This window comes from Monomorium pharaonis, chromosome 3, assembly GCF_013373865.1.
Source record: "Monomorium pharaonis isolate MP-MQ-018 chromosome 3, ASM1337386v2, whole genome shotgun sequence".
NCBI lineage: Eukaryota > Metazoa > Arthropoda > Insecta > Hymenoptera > Formicidae > Monomorium > Monomorium pharaonis.
This window is the reverse complement of record NC_050469.1, coordinates 7502047-7527551: the sequence shown is the minus strand read 5'-3', so window position 1 is coordinate 7527551 and position 25505 is coordinate 7502047. Positions and strand designations below refer to the sequence as shown.

General features: G+C 32.8%; 3 protein-coding genes across 5 annotated transcripts; 1 reads left to right on the top strand and 2 right to left on the bottom strand.

Moving 5' to 3' along the window:
• Positions 1-645: 645 nt before the first annotated feature.
• On the bottom strand, positions 646-25369 carry LOC105835304. Of its 2 annotated transcripts, XM_012678436.3 has the most exons (23): positions 24539-25369; positions 24050-24074; positions 23284-23851; positions 22919-23029; positions 22388-22479; positions 22149-22238; positions 21599-21702; positions 8895-8959; positions 8499-8658; positions 8161-8303; positions 7339-7543; positions 7090-7251; positions 6094-6375; positions 5490-5738; positions 4998-5173; positions 4672-4821; positions 4149-4431; positions 3782-3991; positions 3399-3549; positions 3103-3325; positions 2903-3032; positions 2692-2812; positions 646-2572 (listed from the first exon to the last, which is right to left on the bottom strand). In XM_012678436.3, the coding sequence occupies exons 3-23, from the start codon at positions 23838-23840 to the stop codon at positions 1818-1820; spliced, it is 4419 nt and encodes a 1472-aa protein (XP_012533890.2). In that variant the 5' UTR covers positions 23841-23851; positions 24050-24074; positions 24539-25369; the 3' UTR covers positions 646-1817. The 2 variants fall into 2 exon arrangements, with proteins under 2 accessions (XP_012533890.2, XP_012533892.2); XM_012678438.3 differs by lacking the exon at positions 24050-24074.
• LOC105835309 lies at positions 9324-11290 on the bottom strand. Its single transcript, XM_012678446.3, has 2 exons — positions 10907-11290; positions 9324-10291 (listed from the first exon to the last, which is right to left on the bottom strand). Exons 1-2 carry the CDS (start codon positions 10960-10962, stop codon positions 9976-9978), a joined length of 372 nt encoding a protein of 123 aa, XP_012533900.1. The 5' UTR covers positions 10963-11290; the 3' UTR covers positions 9324-9975.
• LOC105835307 (electron transfer flavoprotein beta subunit lysine methyltransferase) lies at positions 10298-21568 on the top strand. 2 transcript variants are annotated; one of them, XM_012678444.2, is made up of 3 exons: positions 10298-10677; positions 15374-15931; positions 20324-21568. In XM_012678444.2, exons 1-3 carry the CDS (start codon positions 10605-10607, stop codon positions 20662-20664), a joined length of 972 nt encoding a protein of 323 aa, XP_012533898.1. In that variant the 5' UTR covers positions 10298-10604; the 3' UTR covers positions 20665-21568. The 2 variants fall into 2 exon arrangements, with proteins under 2 accessions (XP_012533898.1, XP_012533899.1); XM_012678445.3 differs by lacking the exon at positions 10298-10677 and adding an exon at positions 11238-11367.
• Positions 25370-25505: the final 136 nt, after the last annotated feature.

Here is a 25505-nt window from a genome sequence, read left to right as displayed (position 1 = left end):
TTCGTATTTAAGCTATTGAAGTAATACTTCCGTTATCAAATTTCGTTGGCCCTCTATATTCTAGAGTTTTTACGTTATACAGGTCTCACCTGTTATATCGTTATAGAAGTATGCGCGACAAAGAATGTATAAATCTAATGTAAAAAGACCAAATACTTGTGATTGTATAATTAAGAGGATAGATAGAGGTCTGCTGAATACCGATTCATATTTATACGAAGCTACGTACGATTTGATACTTACCTGTCGTAATCTACCTATCGGGGATACAGTTACGGGAATTCGTTACGTATCGTGTTTCTCATGATGTCTCTTAGAATTATAAAACGTGGAAATTGATATGCCGAAAACGTGTATATCGTGCTTTTCGAAATGCCCGATGTATACCATAAAATTTATTTCGTGCGTATACAAATTGACAAGAATTGATTCAATACATTATATACGTAAGGAAAAAAAGACTATCTCTTCATTGTACAGCTATTATAAAATCCATTAATATTTAAATATTGTATGGATTCTTTTTTTTTCGGACACAGTCTCTCGATCTCTCTTATTACTTTCGCCAAAAAATACTCAGTCTCTCGTAAAAATCTGTCTAAAAGTGAGCGAATATATAAGTATTTGTGAGAAAGTACAGTAGCGTGCTTGTTCATTTTATTTTATTTTTTTTAGTTCTATGTAGGCAAGATTGCGATATAATACTGGCTCAATAGTATAATTTTGATAGTAATTGGATAAAGCCACGGCCCTACTCTATTACTTGGGTATTATTGATGTGATTAAACCAAGATTTATTAAATCTCGATAAAATTAGCTGAAAATCCTTGTAAATATTTTATATTTTTAAGAAAAAAATCTGTTGACACAGAAAACTAGTCATATAGGTATATTCGAGTGCTAACAGACTAACACAGATCTTATTACGTCTTTTGCATTTATAACACGTGCTTGGCCAAGAGAGATACCGCTCCAATTTCATACCTCGGTCGAATCGATTTCAGTGAAGCATTTCTCATTAAGTAAACGACTAACCCTACTAGAGGTACCTATTACCTACAACAACATAAACTTCGATCTTAAGTATGTAAGTAGATTATCAAACTAAATTGAATGTATAGCTTTATAATACAAATTATAAACGACGAAAAAAAAACGCGACTGACTCGTGGATATTATGAAAGGGCTGTACGATGACAGTGATAAATAAATACTTTAACTCGAAAACACCATCAATTGAGTACTCTTACCTTTCTGAAAATCTATATAATCGTACATCGAATCAAAATTTTCTTATACAGTACATTTTACAAGTTTTTTATATTTATTATGAGGGACTTCTTATTATAAGTCTCCTCACGAAATACAATAAATATAAATATAAATACCTATAATAGAGCACGAAGATTTCGAAATTTAAAGTGAATTCTGAGATGGATGGAGTGCGAGATGATCACTTATCGCAGTTTTTTTTTTCAACGAATATCGATTCAGCGATCAGATTACAATTGGTCTGCCGCTCTGGTGCACATGTGCAAGAATATGAGAAGTAAGAAAGGATTATATACATATAATCTATCTGTCCTTTGATTTTGGGTTGTAGCTCCTAAGATATATCATGTTATCACATCGAGTTCCCGTTACATAAAAAAAAAACGCAATATAAATTAATATTATCCTAAATAAACTACAATACACGAAATGTCATTTATTTACGTGGAAATTTATGGCGAAGTTTGTTTTGTACAAATTTAACAACCTACACTTGTACACGCACTTGTCGGATATATATTATTTTCTCACAATTCTGACAGATTTTAACCTCCCTCTTTTGCATGCGTGCGATTAAGTAGGTAGTCTAGATCGTGAGAGATGCGGTCCAGCATACCGCTAGTCGCACTGTCGCAGTTACCAGTCGTTACCACAATCTCTGGGGTCTTTTCCTCACCGTCGGGTTGCTTGCGCTCGCTTGTGTTGGCGATGTCCGGCATGGCGCTCACTACGTGCTCTCGGTTCTTCAGCTCCGTGCTCGTCCGCGACGATAGCTCGACGTCGCTCTTCACGGCTAACGTGACATCCGGCATTGCGCCCAATCGCGATTCGACATCAGCACTGCAGAGGACCTTGGCCGAGGACTCGGAAGACACGCTCGCCACCGGTAGGAATGCAGTTTTACCGTCGCCACGATATTTGCTCGTGACGCCATCGCCGCGGAAGCCACTTGTGCGCTCATTAATGCCGTAGCCTGCCATTTCATTGATGCGAGAGCCACGCGTAGGGAACGCCGGGTCGACGAAGACCGGGGGTTCCTGGTACTTCCGTGGACTCGTGTTGTAGTTTTCGAGATCAATATTGTCCGAATGATCTATTCGAATCTCTGGCAGGAATCTGTTGCTGGTCGCGGGGACGGAGGACTTGACGTAGGCGGACGAAGACTCTGACACGAATTCGCGCATATCTATGCTACCCGCAGCGACGCCTCGTACCTCTCGGTACGGCTCGCCGATGATCAAAGACGGCGCTGAGGGAATCCCCGAATCGTTTTCTACCTCAGCGTCAGCTTTCGAGCATACTAACGTACGAACATGAATATTAGTATTTTTTTATTTTCGGTGCTTTTCTAATAACTTATCAGAAAATTTCTTTGCTTTTGACGTCATAATATATGTTAATAAATTCACATCACTATACCTTTAATAGGCTCGGACGTATGCTCCTCGTCTACGTTGCGTTTCCACCTAATTCTCCGCAACATAGGTCTGATAATTGCACTCTCGCCGTTAACGATGTATACCATTATTATACTGAAGCCCTGCGCATTAACAATTAACGAATAATTATATATATATATATTTATTTATTACCGTTTGACCAATACAGATTAATTTGTTGGAAAACTTACCAAAGTGAAAGATAAGGACGCAAATACATAGTGGAAAATTACGGATGATGAATTTATGTAGAAAATGGAAGATGCTTCCATGGCGGCGATATCGCATATGATGATAGCCGCGCGATGCAGTATTCGTATTCTGTGACAGAAAGAAAATGGGACAATTTGTGAGAATTGCAAATCTTACAAAAAAGAGAGTTAGCACCTACCTTGTTTCTATAGCTTCTCTCTTCATCACGTTCTCCTCCACTAATGTGTGAACTTTATGAAGTACACCCATGTACAGCAGCATGAATACTAAAAACATTGTCGTGGCCCAGCTGACAAAGATGTTATAAACGCTACTGCCATATATGAGCCACCAGGATTCGTGTCGCAATCCAATGCTCTGATGCGTTAGCTCGGTTGCGAATACAGCCAAAATCGGCACACCTATGAAATAGTAAGCCATTGTATAATATTTGACACGTACATCTTGAAATTATCGTTTAAATTTAAGTTGTACCAGTTATTACGGCGATCACTGTCGGCTGGAGATGTTGGCTCGGTCGAATTTGTGTGAACTCGGCATATACTATTAGAGCCTCGGAAATAGGCGCGGACATACCCACGAGAAGGAACGCTTCTAAGCTTATCACCACGAGCGAGTAAGATGACTGAAATAAGAAAGAATTAATGAGAATATTCAAAATTAAATTTAATCAAGATTTATAATTCGTAAAGTCCTCAAATGCCGTTATATCCAAAATAAATTGTTTATTCTCAAGATATAAAATTCAAGATTCAACTTTATAAAGATTATTTCATGAGAAAATATCCCATTTAAAATAGATTTTGCATATTATAGAATTAATGTTTTGAATGTTAAGTGAAAATATATATGATTACCTCTGGAAGATTAGTGTGCACGGCGTAAATGAAGATGGCCATCGCGCCTACCAGTGCACCGCAGCACTGGAGTTTTAAAAAATTTAGCCAGCTTTTGTGCTTCCACCAAAAAGCGCCTAATATCAGGGCAGACAACAAGCATTGAACAAGGCAACTGCTGCATCCGAATATTATAATGAACGTGGTCTGCTCTGTTTTCGCCAATACTACCTGTAATGTTCGAGAAATTAATAAACGACGATAAAATGTAGCTCTTTGCTTATAAAAAATTTTGAATAAACTTTTTATAAAAATTCTGCGATATTTCTAGTACATATAAAAATGATAAAATAATGCAAGATTCTTTCTAAATTGAAGCAATATTTACTTTTATCGCGCGGGTCGTTAAGAAAACAGCAATTGTTCCCGTAGTAGGACACAAACAATGCGTTATCGCATCACCGGATACTGTATTTGTTATGCAAGTATCGAGATCCCATGATCCAGTGGTATCTATCAATCCGCACGATGTATTCCAAGAACTCGTCTGATTTTGTAAATGTCGGATTTGCAAATCAATCCATATCTTGTTATATTTATCAGTGCCAAAGGAGGGCACTTCGACGGTGATCATGCGAGAATTGATACGAAATTCTAGATCCGTGCCATCACTACAATGATAGAGTCGTATTTTAATTTATATTTCAACAAACTGAGAAAATTAATTTTATACAAGAAAAAATTATAGATGCAGTAAGAAAATTTAATTTTTATTTTTTTCTGTATATTTTTATTAACTTGTTTTAGCTCAATTGACTTTTAAATATATTTTTCGGATTCACAAAAAGTTAGATCCTATTCAATTCAATTATTTAAATAAATTATTCAAATATTTAAATAAATCAACTTACTCGAGCTCCTTAACATATGCTGTTGGTATAAAGCGCGACATATTTTTATACACGATAACGATTCCGGTAAACGTGTTATTAGATTTTATATTGCGCTGCTTTTTCTTCCATAATCGTATAGCTATTTTGTCCTCGTACCAATCAGGATATCTACCATAAATAAGCAATTATTTATAAAAATCCAATAGCTAGTTTGGACATAATTTTAAATGCATAGAATGAAATGAATAGATAGAAAAATATTATTTTGGAAGAAAATCTTTATATAGATAGAGAATAGCTTTATATAAAACATTACTTAAAATAATACGTAAATATAATATTACGTGTAATCGGACGAGGGTATTTGAAGAGAATGCGTTATGCTATCTCCACTCTGAGGTTGCAATTGTTGAATATCTACAACCACAGACGATAGAGACAGATGTTTATATCCATCGTTCAGCTGTTTAGACCAGTGGATTAAATTGCGTTGCGTAAGCTGAAGCAACACCAATAATTTCTAAAAATAAACATTTGGAAGCTTTTAGCTACATTTGAAAACATTTAAAAGTTTATATTTAGCGATAAGTAAAGAAGAAAAGACTGGTGAATTAAAATCTAAAATAGTTTTAATAAAATAGTTTTAAATAACAATATTTTCTTCAAATGAACAATTGAATAAACGCTATTTTTTACAAAACTATATTATAAGTAAACAAGATACTTCATAAACTTTTATTTGAAATAACAGATCTATTTTCAAATTGAGCCAAAAAATATCTATATCTTGAAGAAAATTAGACTTTGTTCCTACATTACAGCTAGATTATTTTTACCTCTTGACTTAAAATCGAGTGTTCATCAGTCAATATGCGATTTATTATGTGAATCAAAATTTCCACGGAAATGTATGCATCTTGTAGATCAACACTGTACTGATATCTTTCAATTTCTGCCAACATGCTTATTATACGATCACCCTCGCCGGGATAGAGCGGCAATGCACGTTTGTGTAAGATCTCCCAAAAGGCGAGGATTGTGTCCGAACTTGTGGTTTTTTGGTAACCCAATGTTAGACTTCGAAACTGTAGATTTAAATCGATTCACAATTTAACATTGAACATGTTATTTCGATAATAAGTTTGGAATAACTTAATTGTGACAAATCAAACTGTTATTCATAGATTAAAGAAGTTAACATTTTTATTAACTTCTTGTTTTACTTTACATTAAATCATAACTATTTTATAAATTTCTATCCAATAGTAAATATTAAAATCTTATTAAAGTAACTAAATATTAAAAAATATTGCTTTTTAAATATTATCTAACTTGTTGCTATATTTAACACAAAGCCATTTTAATGAATTTTAAACAAGTCATCACGGGCTCCTTATAAATCAATTAATTTTGAAACATTTAAGAGAACAAAATACTCACATTATTATACGGTAAAAGCAACGGCTCGTATAGACAGATTGAGAAATCCGGTATTTGCCATTCAGGTGTGGTAGCGTCTTTCATCGAGCAGAGTCTAGACACTCGTCGACCTACGAAATACCGAGGGCATTCTAGCAGCGCCTCCGATCCTGGTGCAGTGTCTGGCCATTGCAAACCCCAGGACATCTCTTTGAAGCATATCGGTATCAACGTCCGATTCATGACTTCAACTCGCACGGACATAGATTTATGCGCTACGTTGCAAGTATAAATCGCTGATTTCTGAAATACCAAACAGACCACTTTATGTCAAATAAATCCACATTGTCAAATTTACTTAATTTTCTTTCATATCTTTTAAATCTTTTAAATTTATCAGTAAATTAATTAAGAGAACATAATACATCTAGATAGATCAAAGAGTTTAAAACTTTGCGAATTTTTTGTGAAATAAGATAGAAAAATTGTGTTTGTTCCATTATAAAAATCATATTTTTCTTTACTTGATATTGAAAAAAAGTAATATAATGTTATATAAGTTTTTCTAAATTATGTTTTTAAAAATGCGTGACCATTGTATTTTGAACGGTTCGGCGAATTGACTGATCAACTTGTAATTTTACACTTTTTCGAAACATTAACAATTAAATACTTATGACGTAGGATTTTTTACATTACTTAGTTTTTGTCGCATCTAAAAACAAGTAAAAATGTATAATAAAAAATCACTATGTTGATTTTGACCAGTTACTATTTTGTTCAAATAATATTTTTAAAAACTACATCAAAATTAGAGGTTTCACTGTATAAAATTTGTATTATTTTGCTAATGAATTAATTGTAAAAATAGCAGTGATCATCATAAACGCCGTTTTAAATAGAATATGATTTAGAAAAACTTTAATAGCGCGACGTCATTTTATATTAATTTTTAAAATTAAAATGTCAAATATAACTAATCAAATAAAGAAATCCACATATATGATGTTTCTCTACCTGAGTATTAGTGATCTTCAAAATGCTACCCGATGGATACAGATCCTCCCAAACTGCTTGACCGGGTTCTAATTTGAGCAAAGCGCGATTCTTCGTCCAACCGAACCCTATCCCGATGTTACGCATATTGGGAGTCATACATGTCAGCTGTATATTGTTTCCCTGTAAACAATCGTTTCTGAGTATTAATACACATCTTTTATTTTAAATTTTAATTATTTATATAATGACAATCTACTTGTGGCTTACCTTTTCTATAGTGGCGCTCATCGGCACCACCTTCACGTCCGGTTCATCTCTGACCTCGATGTAGATGCTTTTGCATTGCTGTACACCCCAGTCAACTACCTGACACGTGTACTGACCGACGTCGAGCATAGTCGCCTTTTCGATCGTCAGTACCGATGTGTATACATCCGAGCCGTCGTTCGGCAAATGACTAATCCAAATTTCTCTAAAAACGAAGTAATCGATAAACCGATAAATATTTATTTTTTCGTAATGAATAAAATTATACAAATTATTAATAATATATTATTTTAATTACGATTAATTTGCGATTTTTAATAAAGGTAATATAAATTATATATTCTTAAACTAAATTAAATTAATAGCTTATAAAATTAAAATACGTAAAAGTTGCGTTACGATTAATTAAATACTTTAAATTAAAAGTTAATTTTAAAAGGCATTATTTTATTAAATTAGAATACTTATGTAATTAACAAAAAAATTAAAATAAAAACTAGATTTAAAAATAAGGCAATTACAATACGGATAATCAAATAAGGTTAATATTTTATTGTAAGTTCATATAAAATAACAAAAAAAATGTTTTTTATATTTGGAATATATTTTTCTCTCTTTTATTGAGACAAATTTTTAATTTAAAAATAAGTTAAAGCTTGTTTTAAAAGTAATTAGATGTAATATAAAATTCACTATGTTAAATAAAAAGTTATTAATTTTTTAACTTTATTAATTATAAATAACAGTTTATATACTAGTTACTTGTTTTTATCTAATCCTGTTGTAATGTATACTTTAAGCTATGGATAGTTTGACAGTTACCTGATCGCTTTACTCGTGTTCACAAACATGCCATCTTTGTACCAAGTGAAATTTATGCTGTAGCTTCCTTGAGCAGTACATGACAGGACAATTTGTTCTCCTAAGTGAACGTCGTAATCGTTCACTTGATTGATACGCAAACTCTAAAACGCAAGCATTTCTTTTATTTATAGAGCAATTAATGACACTCTCAAAAAAATTAGTCTAGTTAACTAGAGCTTTAATTAATTGCGATTTACATTTCTCATTTATTTAGAATTAGAGAAGGCGGTGAAAGATTTTTAAATTTCTGATAACTTTAATATTACAGTATATGATCTTGTTCTACTTTTAATTACCTGTAACTTGAGTGCAGGTTTTTGTTGAAAGGTGAAGTGTGTGGATTCCAACGCAATTTCACTGAGACGTCGACGTTGTACAAGTCGATTGAGAGATTCGCGAATTTTATCTCCATCATCGGAATTCCCGAAAAAATGAAAAATAACTTCGGCCGTTGGTCTGTTAAAGAAAATACCATACAGTAAAACAGCAACTCGACAAAAAGGTCATTCCTCGCACAAAATATATTTATTTTCAGTTATTTTGAAGTAAAAAATATTTCAATTTATTATTAAAAAAAAAAAGAATAAATGGTTGTGAGTCGAAGTGTTTTGTATAAAAATAATTTCAAACGCAATCTGTTTCATATTTTGCATATAATTGTGCGTTTTACCCTCGAATGTGTACCTACTCACGTCACGTTCAGGATTTTTAATTCCTCCATGGAAGTGATATTGGAGTTCCTCAAGTATTTCGCAAGCTACGAGAAAAGTTTTAAATGAAGTAAGCGCAAAATTATCGGTTTCATATAGACAGAGATAGATTAAAGTAATATAATAGAATAATGCCCGATTTCTTCATGTCCAGTTATTTTGCGGTTAAAATTATCCAGGAAACTACCAGATCTATGTACGTGATTGGTTAAACTGGAGATTTATCCTCCGGGCTGCGTCCCGAAATTTACTGTTGGTACCGAAAATCTACAGTATATGTGACGTAAACTATAGATTTTTTGTACTGGCAGTGAATATCGGAACGCAGCCCCGGATAACTTTATCGGGAAGTGAAGAAATCGGGCATAAGTAAAGGACAGGTACATGAAATAAAAAACTTTTATATTTTTTCTTATATAATATTGTCAATGATGATATTATACATTTACATTATCCTTCGTTACGTCTCAATTGTCGATGTTTACAAAGGAAGTCGATGTTCACATACATAACAAAGATTAGTTTGTCTCATGACAAACATATACAACTGATATATATGTATACGTAACATACATTAATTAATATTTCGTATCTTATAACCACCGAGTGTGTGATTCCGAGAGAAACATCTCGCTCAAATATAAATCTTGTTTTAACAATAACAGATCTGTTCTCCTCAACTGCTTCGTTTTACTTTCCGCATTCAAGCAGAGATAAGTGCTGGTATATCGAAAGAAGAAAAGAGGAGAATTAACGAAAAGATAGTACACGGAAAGTGTTTGCAAACAGCTAAAATTTACAGACTTAGCGCGCGAGACCGATTGAATATATATATCTCGCTTATATATACATCTATTTCGGATATGCAATGTCCATTATCGGCAGCCTCGCTGGTGAGACACGCAGGACACGTTCCTTGCTGAATCAAAATTCCCCCTCATCCTTTGCGTGGAGACTCTCTCCGACGCAGCAGGAACCAACGCAGCAAAACGCTTCGGTTTAGAAGACCGTGATGTGTAACTCGGTCCTTCGGTTTCAGCTTTCAAAGGTGAGTCCTGGAGTTTCACTTCGGCTTTGGAAAATACGAATTGTCGTTGCTCACCAGGACGCACGTCAGATCCGTGCTTCCTGGGCACAAGTGGAGCCGTATCGTCTCCTTGGACACGCTCAACACTTCGATACCGATCTCCCGGCAGTAAGCCTCGAGCAGTGTCATGTGAAGGTGGCTAGCCGCGTCCATCTCGACGTCGAGGGGTACCAAGCAAACGCTACCCCGGCTGTTGCACCCTCTGGAAGCCAGTTCCCGTAGGGTCGGCAGCATGCCGCAGGTGACGGTGCGCCCGTAGTAGTGAGACTCCTCGCACCACGATGATTTTCCACTGTAAGACATTCTCGATCAATCATTTGTGCATCGGTCTGTTATGTAAGTTGCCGGCGCGCAACAGTGTATAGAGCAATACTTGGAATTGTCACGGCGAGTTTCACGAAGCGCTATGACGCGGTAATTTACGCTCATACGCGGAAGACGTATAAACGTTCCGAGGCACGCGACCTGGCTTAAATTTTAAAATTGCCCCGGCTAATGCTAAGACAAACTTTATATATCAAAGAAATTTCAAGAAACCCCTTCGTATAGGCTTTAGATAACGTCAGATAGTAATTTCTGCAAAGTCGAAAGATAAGGGACGAGATATGTACATTTCCTTTAAGAATTTTATCTCCGATAAAATAATTTCTGCAATATCAAAGATGGAAAATGTGCAAGGTAAGAATTTATATTGCACAATATGAAACTATGATTTCTCATCAAAAAATAAACGTAAAAGAGATTAAAGATAAATCATCAAAACCTCGTCGTGACCAAGCATTTCTTTATCACTGCTGAGAGAATCACGGCCATGTCATGCCACTCGTTTGAAAACGTTGCGTGCCAACCACGTGGAAATCCCGTGCGTCGACGTGATCTTTAATTTTTCTTTTCTTTATATAACTACCTGTCGGTCATCATGGTCTGTGCGTGATAGGACTGTGGCTCCTGGCAACGAGTCATATCGGTCAGTATTTCTGCTTCTTCGCTCGGTGGTTTAATCCCCAATGCGCCTTTCTTGCACACCTCACTGAACGTGGGAATTTTTCTCGTGGACTCGGTAACGTCCGTTGTCGGCTGAATTTTCAGCGCTGTCGACCGACCTTGCAGCCTGAGGTTGCTCTCGCTGGCCACTGAGTCACTTCTTTCTCCCCTTTTTCCGCTTTCACTCAACTCCGACGTGTGACGCAAACTCGTGCAACACTCGCGTAACTCGTGTTCTCGGGGAAGAGCTCTCAAGCAATTCCGTCCACAGGGTTTCGACTGCTACGTATGATCTGGCAAGCACAGTGGTGCGCGCGGCTTTTATAGAGTTCTCCCGCCGCGTCACCGTCGTCCCCTCCACAGCTTCACGGGTATCCCGCTCGGGTATGTACATAACGAAGTTTTTTTATCAATACACACCCGGCGCATTTCAGCGAATTTTATCGGAAAACCCGAGGAAAAAGGCCGTGCGGCGAGAACGGCGACTAATCGAGTTAGATCCTATGCAGCTCAAATTTCTCGGAGAGAGTATAGACTAGCAATCGCTTTCGAATCCTAAAACATAAGTCTTCTGAGAATATAGGACTATCAAAAAGGAATAACAAAACTTTATTTTTAAATAGAAAATAAATATTAACATACGAGTTCGGAATCTGATTTAAAAATCAAGAATAAACAAGAGTAAATAAGAATAATAAATAATTCTAATTAAAAGACGATATATAATATTAAATAGTACAAAATTGAGTAATAAATTTTAAAATTTATGAGAATTGTAGAAAGAAAAAAAAAAGTGTATGTTACACACATATTGAATTGAATATTGAAAATCAAAATTTAATTGAGTAACAAAGAATTAATAATTTTATCTGGCAAGATATTTCACGAGATAATTAACAATGACAGACATCAGAGCGCTGATATGAAAATAAGCTGGTTCCTAGGGAGTCTCGTATGCATGATTCATTGTGTCGCCACTGAAACATATGATTTGCATGCTAATCGATAAATAACTACAAATGCAGTTTTGATCTTTGCACGTATTTGTGTAACTTTAAGCGATTCTCTGAAACGTCGGTTGAACGTAAGTTCAAGGTAAAGCTTGCAAGAAAAATCAGCTTTCTTGTTAATGTATTTTTCAACATAATTAATTTGATTATAAACGATTACAAATAAGATATAACAAAATATCAATAAATAAAAAGATATCTTTACAGTTAAATCTAAATTTCCTACTTTTATTCCATATTCAATGCAGCTCGTTTATTGAATTCTCAAAACTTGTAACATTAACATATCAAAGAATAATCAAAACAAAATAAAATTAACTCACTCATTGATCGTTATTGACATGTTTCTCTCATATTCAGAACTGTATACATATAAACATTAAGTTGATGATAAAAATTAATATATGTAATGGAAAAACCGTAGTGCAGTTAATTCCAATACTTTAGTGACTAATAAATATTTACTAAACTAACAAGATTGCTCTACATATATATCAATAATTTATTATTGATATATATATATATAAAGCGATTTTGTTAGTATTAGTAAATATTTATTAGTCACTAAAGTATTGGAATTACCATTCAGATATCAATTATCATTCAGATTCAAAGATAAGATTTCTTTTAGACATCTTTTTGATAATTTTTTTGTTTATTGAAAAGTAATCCCACTAATTATACTTCACATTGAACTTTTAACGAGATGAAAATTTCAATGGAATCTACCGAGAACTAGCCGTATCGAAAAATATAATTACTTAGTAGCAATTGTGCAAACAATTTTCCATTAATGATGAGAAACGTCGCGCTCAGGTCGGGGTGACGCTTTACATCAATTTATATGGCTTATTCAGCGATCTCATTGTTACGTTCAACTTCGATCAATGACGCGTTGTTCGTATGTAAATCGTCATAATAACCTTTTAACAAAGTTCACCGAGAATTGACAAATGTACTGTAAGAACAATCAAAAGTTTCAAAATACAGGACATTTTAACATAATTTTACTGTACAGATAGATAAATACAAATGCATATTTTAATATATGTTTAAAAAACTGCACGTTAAGATAATTCTGAAGTACATACTTCATCTACGTATTTGAGAAAATTTATAGGCGAGACTCATGAAAGCTCCTGCGTTTTGCATCATACACATGCTCGGTATTCGTATCTTATTTCATCATCCGCGAGCACCTGATCAGAAACAGCCACGTCGATCGACCGCTCGACTATTTCGGGCAATAAACTTCATTTTGATAGATGATGATGACCACGCGTATTACTCTCGATTGATTATATATACTTGCGTTATTAATAATAGTATATGTGTGTGTGTGTATGTGTGTGCGTGTTTTGTGGTGATGCAAGTCACGGATGCTTTGTTCCGTCATTGTTTCATCACCTGTTTCACTTTTCATGATAACGGGAAAAATTAACAAAATCAACCTGATAAAGTACCTATCGATCGAATGACCTTCTGATATACATGTGTCACATGGCGTTGTTAATTTTGCAACATAAAATCCCATTGTCACCTAAAAAAGAATATAAATATATAACAACAAAAATTAAATCAAAATTAAATTATATAATGTACAATTATACAGTAAAATACAACTTTCAAATAACAAATTAAAATTTCTAAATACTATAATATATTACTACCCTATAAGCGCATAATATTATTTAATATTAAGTAATATTTTAAGTATATTCTTAGAATATTAAGTGTACATTTAATATTCTAAGAATATACTTAAAATATTAAATAATATTATGCGCTTATAGGGTAAATATTATGATAATTATTCATGTAATAAAATCTTTTTAAATTTTTTCAAGATGTTATAGACAAAATATGTTACTAAAAAATACATTTCTTATCAAGCACTTTTAAAAAATCTGAAAAATATAACAAAATGTTGATATTAAAAACAATAAAAAATACATAATTAAATAACGAATATAGTTCCATATAGTGATAATTCTAGAAAGATGATTATATAAATTTGTCTCTTATTTTAGCCGTATAAAAATCACAGTAACTGAAGGTTTGGTTTCGTAATCACATTTATTGTTATATTATCCTTTTTGTCAGGTCATCTTCTCTTTGTATTAACGAATACAATTGAGTTTGCTAATATACCACTCAGAAAAAAGGAGAGAATGGATATTGCGCAACAAACATTTATTTTGATGATATAACAACATTATGTCGAAAAGATTACATCAATTGAGAGATGTTTCCGTAATTAATTTAAAAAATGGTACAGAAGGAAATTACTCTTAAAAGTTAATATATTATACCATATGAATGTATTATGTAATGTATTTATATAAATTATATTAAATTACATATAATTCTTTAAATAAATAACATTTAAACTGAAAATTAATTTTGAAACGAGAATACATATGTTCTTGAATTGTATAAATATTTAAATAATGTTTTTATTCTTATTCTTATTTTAAAAGATTATTTTTTTTAAAGAATATTAGAATAAAAAGTTATTCAAAGATTTTAAAAAAATATTTTCAAACTGCATTGTAATAATCATAGAGTAGTAAAATTATAAATCATAACAAGATAGATTGCTAAAAATTCACTTTTTTTTTTATTGTGAAATAAAAGGTTTGATGATCGAAAACCTCGCAAATGTAATATTTTTCATCTTTAAATAATAATTAGAATATTTTGTAACCGAAGGATAATTGAGGGAAAAACCCAAAATATCTGGGGCACAGATTGTCATCTTCCAGTAGATATCTGTTTGAAACTTTAAAGATATATAACTAGATCGTAATTTGTATAGTTATAGACACACACACAATTCTGCTATCATTTGCAGCTGTTTTTCCTCATTGCTCTTGCAAGTTACGAATGCCTTTTGCGTAAATGCAAATTTCTCTGGGGAATAACTGCAACATCGACAAAATCGAAGAGTAGTGAGGAGATTCATGTTTAACAAGAAATGTTTTGCAATTGCTTTTATTATTTTATCATAGTGTGTTTTCAATGCTTTATGACAAAACAAATTTATAAAATTTCTAGAAATCAAGACGTAGTTTTTGCAATAAATAACAAAATATTTTCTGTAATTAAGATCTTCGAGTTGGACACGACTTAACCAATTAATAATCTTATCACAAAATAAAATAAAATATAAATGCATTATTATTACGATACGTTTCTTAAAAAATAATCGCTTATCAGCATCTTTATTGAAAAACGGTAGTTATCAATGATCATGTTTTTCCCTTGTTGAACCTTGATTTTATAAAACATGATTCTTAGATAAATGTATTTTTGGACTTCTCGGTAAACTACACATGCTACAATTGTATGAACAGTTTATAAATAGAAATTCTTTTCAGATTTCAAAAATTATTGGAATACCATCAGAAAATGTGCGATGATTATCAGAAAAAACATGTGTTTGAAGAAACTTTTTTTCGCGCAAAAATTTTCAACAAGAAGCACAAAAGAGACATGGAATAGTTCTTTACAAAATAGCCATAGAGCATGGCTTAAAGAATTTACCCAAAATCATCACGATGTGGTGAATGCGATCTTAAAGAATACAGAGGTGACTCGCGATCACCTGACTCCGGAATTGAAGTTATTTTTACTAACAAAAAACTGTCCCTTGTATCACGAGCCATTCATCGATAAATATATAGATGGAAAATTTGATTCCTTGACTAGAAACGTATTCCAAGATCCATTTTGGTCTATATACTGGCCTGGAGGTCAAGTGCTTACGAGATTTATTCTGGATGAAAAGGAAAGAATTTTAGGAAGCAAAATGACGCGAAATGTAAGAAAAGGTGTAATAAAAATACTGGATTTGGGCGCGGGATGCGGCGCTACAGCAATAGCTGCGAAATTAACAAATGAAAAGTGCAAGGTTGTTGCAAACGACATCAGCAAAGGTTGGTATAAAATATGATTAATTTAAGTAAAGATACATAATAGTAACAATTCTATTATTTAAAAAAACGACAATTAAAAAATTCATAATTAATACAAGATGCATACAAATGCATAATTATTCAAAAGTATACAAGTGCATCAAAAATTTGTTTATTAAAAATTATTTACAAATTAATTGACTTTATTTTCTTTAAAGAAATCGCCTACTGCATTGATGCATCGGTTCTAGTCTGCTGGAAGTTATTTCCCGTTAATCTCTTTAGCATATTTATTTTGGATTTCCTCTCTTCCCTTACTTTTCCGATCTAGTCTCCTATAACTTTCTCTGCTCTTCAAAATGAAAATGAAGCTCAAGAGAAACCGATTTAATACGGTAGAAGATAAGTATTCAAAAGGTATCGTTGGACGTACCGAAGAGGCTGGTAGGAAATAATTCCAAAACATTAAAATCTAGAATCCAAACATCAATGCAGTAAACAATTACTTTGAAGGACATGAAATCAATTTATTTTGTAAATGTATAATTTAATAAATATAAATGTCGAGAACTTTTAGGTATCAAACCTCTCGTAACGCAAATATAAATTTTACTGTAATAATTCTAGAATTAAATCTGTAATAGTTTATTCTTAAATATAGAATACAATCTTTTGACTTAAATTAATGAGAATCTCGGGATTTTTCATTAGTTATATACTTGAATAATATAATTATTAATTCGTTGTATTTACAAGAAAATTCAATTTTACGCATTATTTAAAAAATGTATAAAGATAAAATATAGCCACAAATTTTACATTTTCTGTACGTACTCTGTACGCTATCATTCGATCGTAACTGCAATGCTCTTGACTGATAACATAACTGATAACGCAATCGAGATAGATAAAATGTGAAAAAAACGCCATATGTGAGAGCGTTCCAATAAGATAAATCTACTAATCTAAAAAAAATGTAAAATGATCGTGCAAATATTTAAGAGTCATCAATGTCGCAATTACGATGAAATTACGGTAAATATGACAATATTTTTCAGTGATGTAACTAGTATATGATGTTTCAATGATTTTCTGATATTTTAACTTGACATGAGACACTACCGTGTCTTGCGATTATTTCATCTTCAAAGCATAATGTGATTTTTTTTTTAAATAATATTGGTAACGTTTTTTTTTAATTATCACTTAATCAACAAAGATATAGATTTTAATTCTGAACACTCTGGAAAAATATAAATAAATATAAGAATAATGCTATTAAAGTACAGAAAATTGGAATAAATAACTATTATTTTAAACTATTTTATAATAAAAAAATTAATTCATCATTGAGAAATATTACAGAATAAATAAATGTTAGACTGATTAACAATCGTTTATAATTGCATCAAAAGTTGATTGCGACAATTCGTAAATCTTTTAAAATACATTTCGTGTATTAATATTACATATAATGTAACGGCATGCACGTGATATTGCGTTTGCTCGCCATTATCTTGAAACGAAGAAAGCATATTAAAAAGAGAACATTCGTTTCGCGCAAAGTTCCTCGAATGCGATGGAAGAAGGAGAGAAAGAGGATCCGTGTTGTTCGGGGAATGGCCTGTCTCAATTATTACTCGGGCCAAAATCGAGAGGGCGAGGCAACGTGCCAATGGCGTAATATTGAGGGGATTGCTTTACGTGAATATTGGTCTACTTGATAAATTTAAAACAAAATACTTTTCCCTTTCAAGAAAGAGGAAAACAAAAGAATAAGAAAAAGATAGAAAAGTCGGAGGAATGTCGAAGTTGTATCTTGTATAAGTCCACGCGAGTAAAATTCTTTTTAGTAATTTTAGTATCCATAAAGTTATTATGAAATTTCCTCTTTCCTGAGAAGTTCTCTGATGGGAATTCCCTCGCGACGGGTAAGTGCCTTGTAACGATTGAATCTCACAAGTTACACCGCTGAGCCGGAGAATGTCAGTGGCCAAAAGAAAAACAAGCGACTAAAAAGCCAAAAGGATGGCGTAAAAGAATCCCTTTGACGTCACTCATATCTCTGTGTGGGTTGATCTGTCGATGAACAGATGTGTGTATACGGCAATACTGATAACTGACATGAATCCATACGTAGATAAAACCGGATTCCGCGAGCATGATTAAAAAAGAAATGCATCCAAATGTATCCGCCCGTGCGCGTGCCTGCCGTGCCTTTGCACGATCGTGTTGCACAAGTCCAGCAAAACAATGCTGATAGTAGCTGATAGTAAGTGTTGCGTATTTGCGCACAGTACGTAGAATTAATGCTCCCGAGAGTGTTTCTATCAATGACTGACTCGCGCCGGATATCCTCCCTTCTGACGTATTTTCTGCGCGTTTCTTCGCTGATTGGGCCTCCATCGGTTATCACGAAAATCGTTAACATGTGTCATCAATTCTTGACTCAATGCCACAAGTATTGTGCGTTAGAAAAAGCAGAATAACTCTCATAACACCTGCAAACCTGGCAAATTTTCTGTTAGTAAGTGATCAACGCGCGGCATTATTTCTGCTTATTTATATTCCTCCAAAAAATTCGTAAAGATTAAAATAAAAATCTTTGTTGAGCAAAAATATTTATGCAATCAATATTACTCTAAATAAATAAGTCGCGTTGCGCCTTGAAATCAAGCAGATGAAGAAATTAGAATGTAGGACACAAAATGGATTTCCCCAGGATTTTACGCAGGTACAAAGAGGAATTACCTCTCGTGCGTCAGAGAAAGGCTGTCGATTCTAAGTATTGCGGCTGTGCAGCATGCTAACCGATGAACTGATACTTTCTAACAGATCAATGAAAATTTGAATATTATTCACTCATAGAAAATAAAATGAAAATAAATTCTCGATTATTAAATTTTAATTACATTTTAATATCATGAATATCTTATATTTTAGAATCCAAAATAAAAAAGAAAAAAATAATTTTAAAATCAATATTTGCTAAATTTTTGCTTATTTACTAAAAGAAAAAGCTTCCAGTAAAAATATATATAACAAATAAATAGATTTCCGGTATCGTTCCTTTCTTGTAAATTTTAAAATTCACGGAATGTAATTATTTCGTTGCTGGCATAGCATTTCTTTATAATCTGATCGATATGAGTCAAGGACTTTTATATATACGACGCAAAGATGTGTATGGTCCCCATTTCAATGTCCACAAGCAAATCAATTGTCACTAAGGGCAAAAACTAATGATAAAAAATAATATCACTATTAATGTCCAGGAATTTCACTTTCTTCTGATTATATCTTCTGCCATTCAGTTGCAAAGGTAAAGATTATTCAGCGATTTTATTTCTACACGTATCGATTATCGAGTAAATTTTTTAGATAATATAAAATGAGATAATCTTATAAAGGTGCATTCTATTTCTAGTGTTAATTATATTCTAAATGAACATATAAGACTACTTGTCAACACGATAAAAAGTAATAACAAGTAAATTATCGAATAACTCCTAATTTTTCGAACAATTTGTACAAATTAAAAAAATTGTTGAACAAAATGTATGTTTTCTCTTAGTAAGAATTTTAAGTTTAATGATTTTTATGATACTCAGAGATTTTTAAGGCTTCGTTTTTAATTGAAGATTACAAATTTTATTCATAAAATAAAACGAATAAAAATATCTGCAACGAGTATAAAAACGTGAACGACATTCATGAAAAAAATCTATTAATAGAGTATGTGACTCATTGTCAGAGTTATAGGATAATGATAATTGCGCGCGCGATACGGTCAATTACCTGCGAAAGAATGTCTCGCGATTACATCGAAAAATGAGTGTTTTAAAAACAAATTGAAAAATTGTGATATGTGTTCCATTACTATTCTGTATTCCAAATTTATTCGTTATTATTATTTATGTTGATGAGCAATTTTATAAATTTGTATTCTTAATTATATTCTAAATAAGGCTGCTTGTCAACATAAGAACATAATAGTAGTGGAAACTATGGATATATATATATATATATATATATATAAATAAATAATTAATTCTTTTACATTAAAAAAACAGTAACAATATAAATAGACTATACATTATAATATTACCTTATATTAGAATATTTCAATAGTTTAATAATTAAAAAGTTAAAATATAATAAAAAGCTATTAAAATATAGAAAATATAACATTAAAAAATTTTAAATACTAAGAATGAATAAAGCGTATAACAGAATATTTGCCATTAAATAATTAAAATTTTTTATTTTGCAACATTGCAAATATTATTTTTTGTAAAATAATAAGCCAATCCAAAATAAATTACAATATTACATATTGTATTAAAATATGCTAATAATAAAACATTTTATATTAATAATTAACAATATAGAAAAAACATTCTTTGATTCCAGTTGCCTGCGTAGCTATTGCGATGAATGCAATATTAAACAACGTGGACATTGAAGTGTTGTGGGAAAACTTGTTAGAAAAACCACTGAAAGGCCTGTACGACGTGATCTTTGTGGGTGATTTATTGTATGACGAAGAAATAGCGAATACCTTAATGACGTGGTTGGAAGACGCACATGAACGAGGCGCGCAAATTTACTTAGGCGATCCAGGAAGACACGGATTAAATGAAAATTTCAGAAAGCGATTGAGATTGCTACGTCGATATTCTTTACCTGAAAACGTCAGGAAAGAGAATCACGGTTACGACATGGCCACCGTGTGGGAATTTAATCGAACTTGAATGACTGACGCATGTGAAATTGAATATTGGATAGAGAATGTTCTAAAGTCCAAAAGTTACTCTAACAATAAACTTCAATTTTTCTTTGTTAAATAATATTTAACATAGATTTAAAATGTGTCATTATAAAATAAATTATTTAGTTTTAAATGTGTACTTTAAATGCTCCTCCAAATCTTGTAATAGATACGACGGCAATCTAAATATTTCTCTAAACAATCATTTTAGAGAGATATAAACATGTATAAGTTTTTATTTTTAGATAATATGTTCATAATGTGCTAATACTTTATTCTGACGCATATTTCTGCATTATTATAAAACAAACTTTAAGCTGTGCTTACGTTCAACTTGTAATAAATTGATTGCTCCTTGAATTCACTTACATGGATTAGATTGTAAGTGACAGTGCGTCTCAGACTACGTGCGTACTTCGACGTAAATTGACGTAAATGTATAAAAATTGCGTATAATTGCCATATGATTGCATATAATAATTGAGATTCGATAGACACCGTTCACCGATAATAATCAACGTGTGTGTCATGTGTCCGTGCTTACGTTAAACGTGCGGACGTAGTTTCACACGAGGAAATCTTCGTAACATATTCAACAGCCTTCATAATGACTATTCGCGCGCGCTTGTGTGTACGTGTGCTATTTAAAAGTAGAGAATCCTATTTCATTATATAATCCGTTTATGCGTATTTCGTTTTCATATCGAACGTACGTCAAAACGAGCGTGGTTATTCTTATATATTTTTCTCATTTTCTTATCGCAAAAATACTTTATGAAGAGCGTCACTGCGTCAAACAAAATCCATAATACATCATTGTTCGACATTTTGACAAACAATTGTTGTTAAACATCTGAATATTTCTTATTAGAAACAGTTAAATAAAGTTTAATGTATTTTTCTTTTTCATCACTCACCTGCTTGCTGACAAATAATTCCAAACTTCCATATTGCGATACCAGTCCCGTGCGGAGAGACGTAACATTCGATAACTTGATTCTGCATTCGTACCTCGATCGATCTACGAATACAAAGTCCATGCATTACATAGCATGTTTTAAGAGTTCGTCGCATTTTCTTTCATTTACAAATTCTTTGAATAGCTTTGAATATATTTTAGCTTAATCAAAATGCAAAAATGTTTTAACCAATTAAGTTTCAGATATGTAATTAAATCGTATACCTGTTCTTTGTTTCATTCAATAAATTTTATTATAATAAAATTTTGATATATTTAAGCTTAATGACAAAGTTTAGTTCTAATGTTATTTATTTTAATTATTCAATATTCACTCAGTCTAATTTAATTTAACTTTTTAAATATTAAATAAGAATTTTTTCTTAAAGAAATTTAGTTAAAATTAATTAAAAGTTTGTAGTTAAAATAAGCTATATTGCGAACTCACAAAATATTTGAAGAAAAATGTGTTGCAATAAATTATTAGATATACAAAATGTTAAACTTACTGTTGTATATCTTAGTACCATCTTTACAAGTGCACGGCAGCTCCTGTTCGTCGACGGGACATTGCAGTATGCAATTTTCTGAAGCGCATTCTGTAAAGAGAGATAAATAATAAGTTTCTAAAATGCCAAAAAATTTCGTGCTTTCGCGCAATTTTATTCAGTCTCATTGTTAACGATAAGCTTGAATAATCTACATATCGAAAACAGGTCAAGCATATCTAATTAAGATAAAATGTTACCGGTATCTGAAGTGTCTAAAAGACGAGTTTCGCAGTTGTGTCCGACATAACCATCCGGACAATCGCAGTGCATTGCTTCTGCCCCAATTTGTCTAACCATAACAGATATAACTAAGTCATTCCGCAAGTCGTTTCAAAGATATTTTTTCAAAATCATAAAACATAAATAAATATACATATACATACATAATAATAATAATTCTTCATAAGATCCATAATAAAAATTATTATAGAAATTAAAATTTTTATTTTATAAGAAAAAAAGTTACGCAAAAACTTAGAGCTGTTCAATTATACAATAAGCTCAAAATTAATGTGGCATATTTTATCACCCAATATTCATAATATATTCATAAATATTTAAATATTGTTGTATTAGTTTATTTCATTAATAAATGTAGTATTCGATTTCTTACATAAATATTTTGTAACTCATTGTACAAAAATAATTTTTTTAGATATATCATTATTTAATATTTATAATATATTGTATATTATAAATGTATTATTGTAATAAACCTATTTTTATACCTGCATGTAGCTCCGTTTTGACAAACTGCAATATGTTCATCATCATAACACAAAGGACCTTCGTTACAGCTTCTTCCACTGAAACCATTAAAACAATCGCACCAGAAAGACCTGTGAAAAAAATAAAGAAACGAGATAAGATACAGATAAACAATTATAAATAAGAGAAATCATCAAACTCTATAAATAATAAATAAGTAAAAAATATACAAATTAAATAACACATACATAAATAAATATAAATATAGACTTGTATAAAACAAATCAGACTTCCAACTATATTTCTTGATTTTTTAAGTTATTTTTATATGTAAAAAAGTATAAAAAAATATTATCAATGTATTATAAATAACTGATTAACTCACGTGTAATCTGTAGAGACCAGGCAGTTGCCAGCAAAGGAGCAGTCGCGTACACTGCAAGAATCAGAATTCGGATGTTCCTCAGTCATCTCGTACGTAACGTTGAAGCCGTATATATCGAGCAGGTCGTTCAACACTCTGACGTGATTGCCCTCGAGCCTATCAAGCTCGAATTCGACCACCAGGAACGGTCTGAATGTTCTCAGGTGTCTGTATTCAAAGACATTACCCTCAGTCACCTCCTTAACCAGGGTCGCCCCGAAGTTCATAGTCTCGGACTCGTAGTACGCGTATTCGGTGAAGCGGAGCCCCTTGTAGACGTACAGTTGTGTCAGATACACGACGATGGAGCTATTGGTCGACGGGATGTCGGACACGTCGATCACCCAGCGACATTTGATCGGAATCGGAAATGGTCCAGGAAAATTTGGCGTGTGTATGATGCCTCTAGAACCTGCTAAGTGACCACCGCAAACCGGATCAAAGTTCATAGTGACACTCGGCAGATTGATGCAGAAGAGACACAGAAGAAGAGAAATGCTTGACACGATCACCTTCATTTTTGTTGAATCTATCAAAGAGTAACAATACATGAGAATATAGTAATATAATATCATTGATGAATATTAACTCTAAAGTATTATTGTAATAAATGTTCATCCATCAGTTGTTGATTCAAGTTTAATGCAGATTTTGTTATTAAGTTTTGATAATTTCAAATATTTAAGGTTTTTTTTGCATTAAAATAGTGTTAGTTTGGTTGGTCTACCTTGCAACCAATAAAGAAGAAAGACCTAAAAAAGTGAAAAAGAAAAATTATGAGTGAAATTTCATCCAGAGTAGAAAAAGTATAAACAGTATTCTAGGAATAATAAATATGATATAAATAATAATAAAACTAATATCAGGCAAGATTTACATACTTGTCGCTTACTATCGATTTATAGAAGTTTTCAAACAAGAAGGAAAGCTACGAATATTTCACCTCATTTTTTTGTTGGCGCAGTATTGCGCACTTACAAAACATTCGCTAAACTCATATGTACTTACAACACATAACAAATTTTTTACAAATTTCGCAATATATATTCTTAGAAAATTTACAGAATTTTTTGAGAATTGAAAATTAATAAAAACCGAATATTCATATCAGCGATTAATCAAGCATTTCGAGAGGCTATGACGAGATGAAAACCACCCTATCTAGGTAACGATATACGTCGACGTAAACACACCGTCAACGCGACATCTTCCTTACCTTATCCACGGCTCGAGCGGGGCGTTAATCGCGACACTTCCAAGTGAATGTCCGCGCGCGAGTCGCTTCTATGTCCCCCCCTCGCCGTTCAACCGGCTACCCCCCGCGGGATAATTTCTTTCCGCATCGACATAATGACGACGACGACGACAACGTTGATATCCCCTCGCGCAGGAAACTGGAGACAATGTACTCGGTGTCGAGTTCACCCACGAACCGAATACCGCGCAAAAGCGCGAGTCTTGCGGAGGCGTCCGACGCATCTCGATTGACTGGACATCGTCGAAAGATTCGCGAGGAACGCGACACGCGGTTCGACAATTTCTACGGCAACGATGGCACAAATGAATGGTCGAGGGATAACCAGGGATAACACGATTAACACTTCGATGTATCTCGGTACGACCTTGCGACCGAGGTCGCGCGACCAATGCCAATCTCACCTCCTCACCTCTTATCACGAGATGCGCAAAGTTGCGCGATCTACCGGGTTACTGTGGGGCGTCAGCCTCCTGCCTCCTCCTCCACCCACTGATCTGTCGGCGCGCGCCCACCCTCGCGGGCACCTCACGTAGATGAAAATTCTATGTATATATGCGCGCGGGAGTATTGATACCATTGTCAGGATTCGAGGAGAAATTCGATATATGAACAATTCAAAAATCTTGGCTCCGTATCAATTATAAAATATATATTAATTATAAGATAGATCTGTTTAAAATTTTAAAAAATTTTTGCACTTAAAAAATAAATATACATTCGGACGTTGGAGGGAGAAAGCGGAGATTTTAAATACAAAAGTGTAAGCAACACAACACAGAATTCTAATATCACAGCTTCGATCGGTTACAATATTAAAATTGATACTAAAAGCGTCTTCCATAAAGTTAAGTTTTGAAAAATAATCTTTAAAGAGGATGAAACTTATTAATCCTGACGCAGACACTTTGTAGGACACCGTAAATAA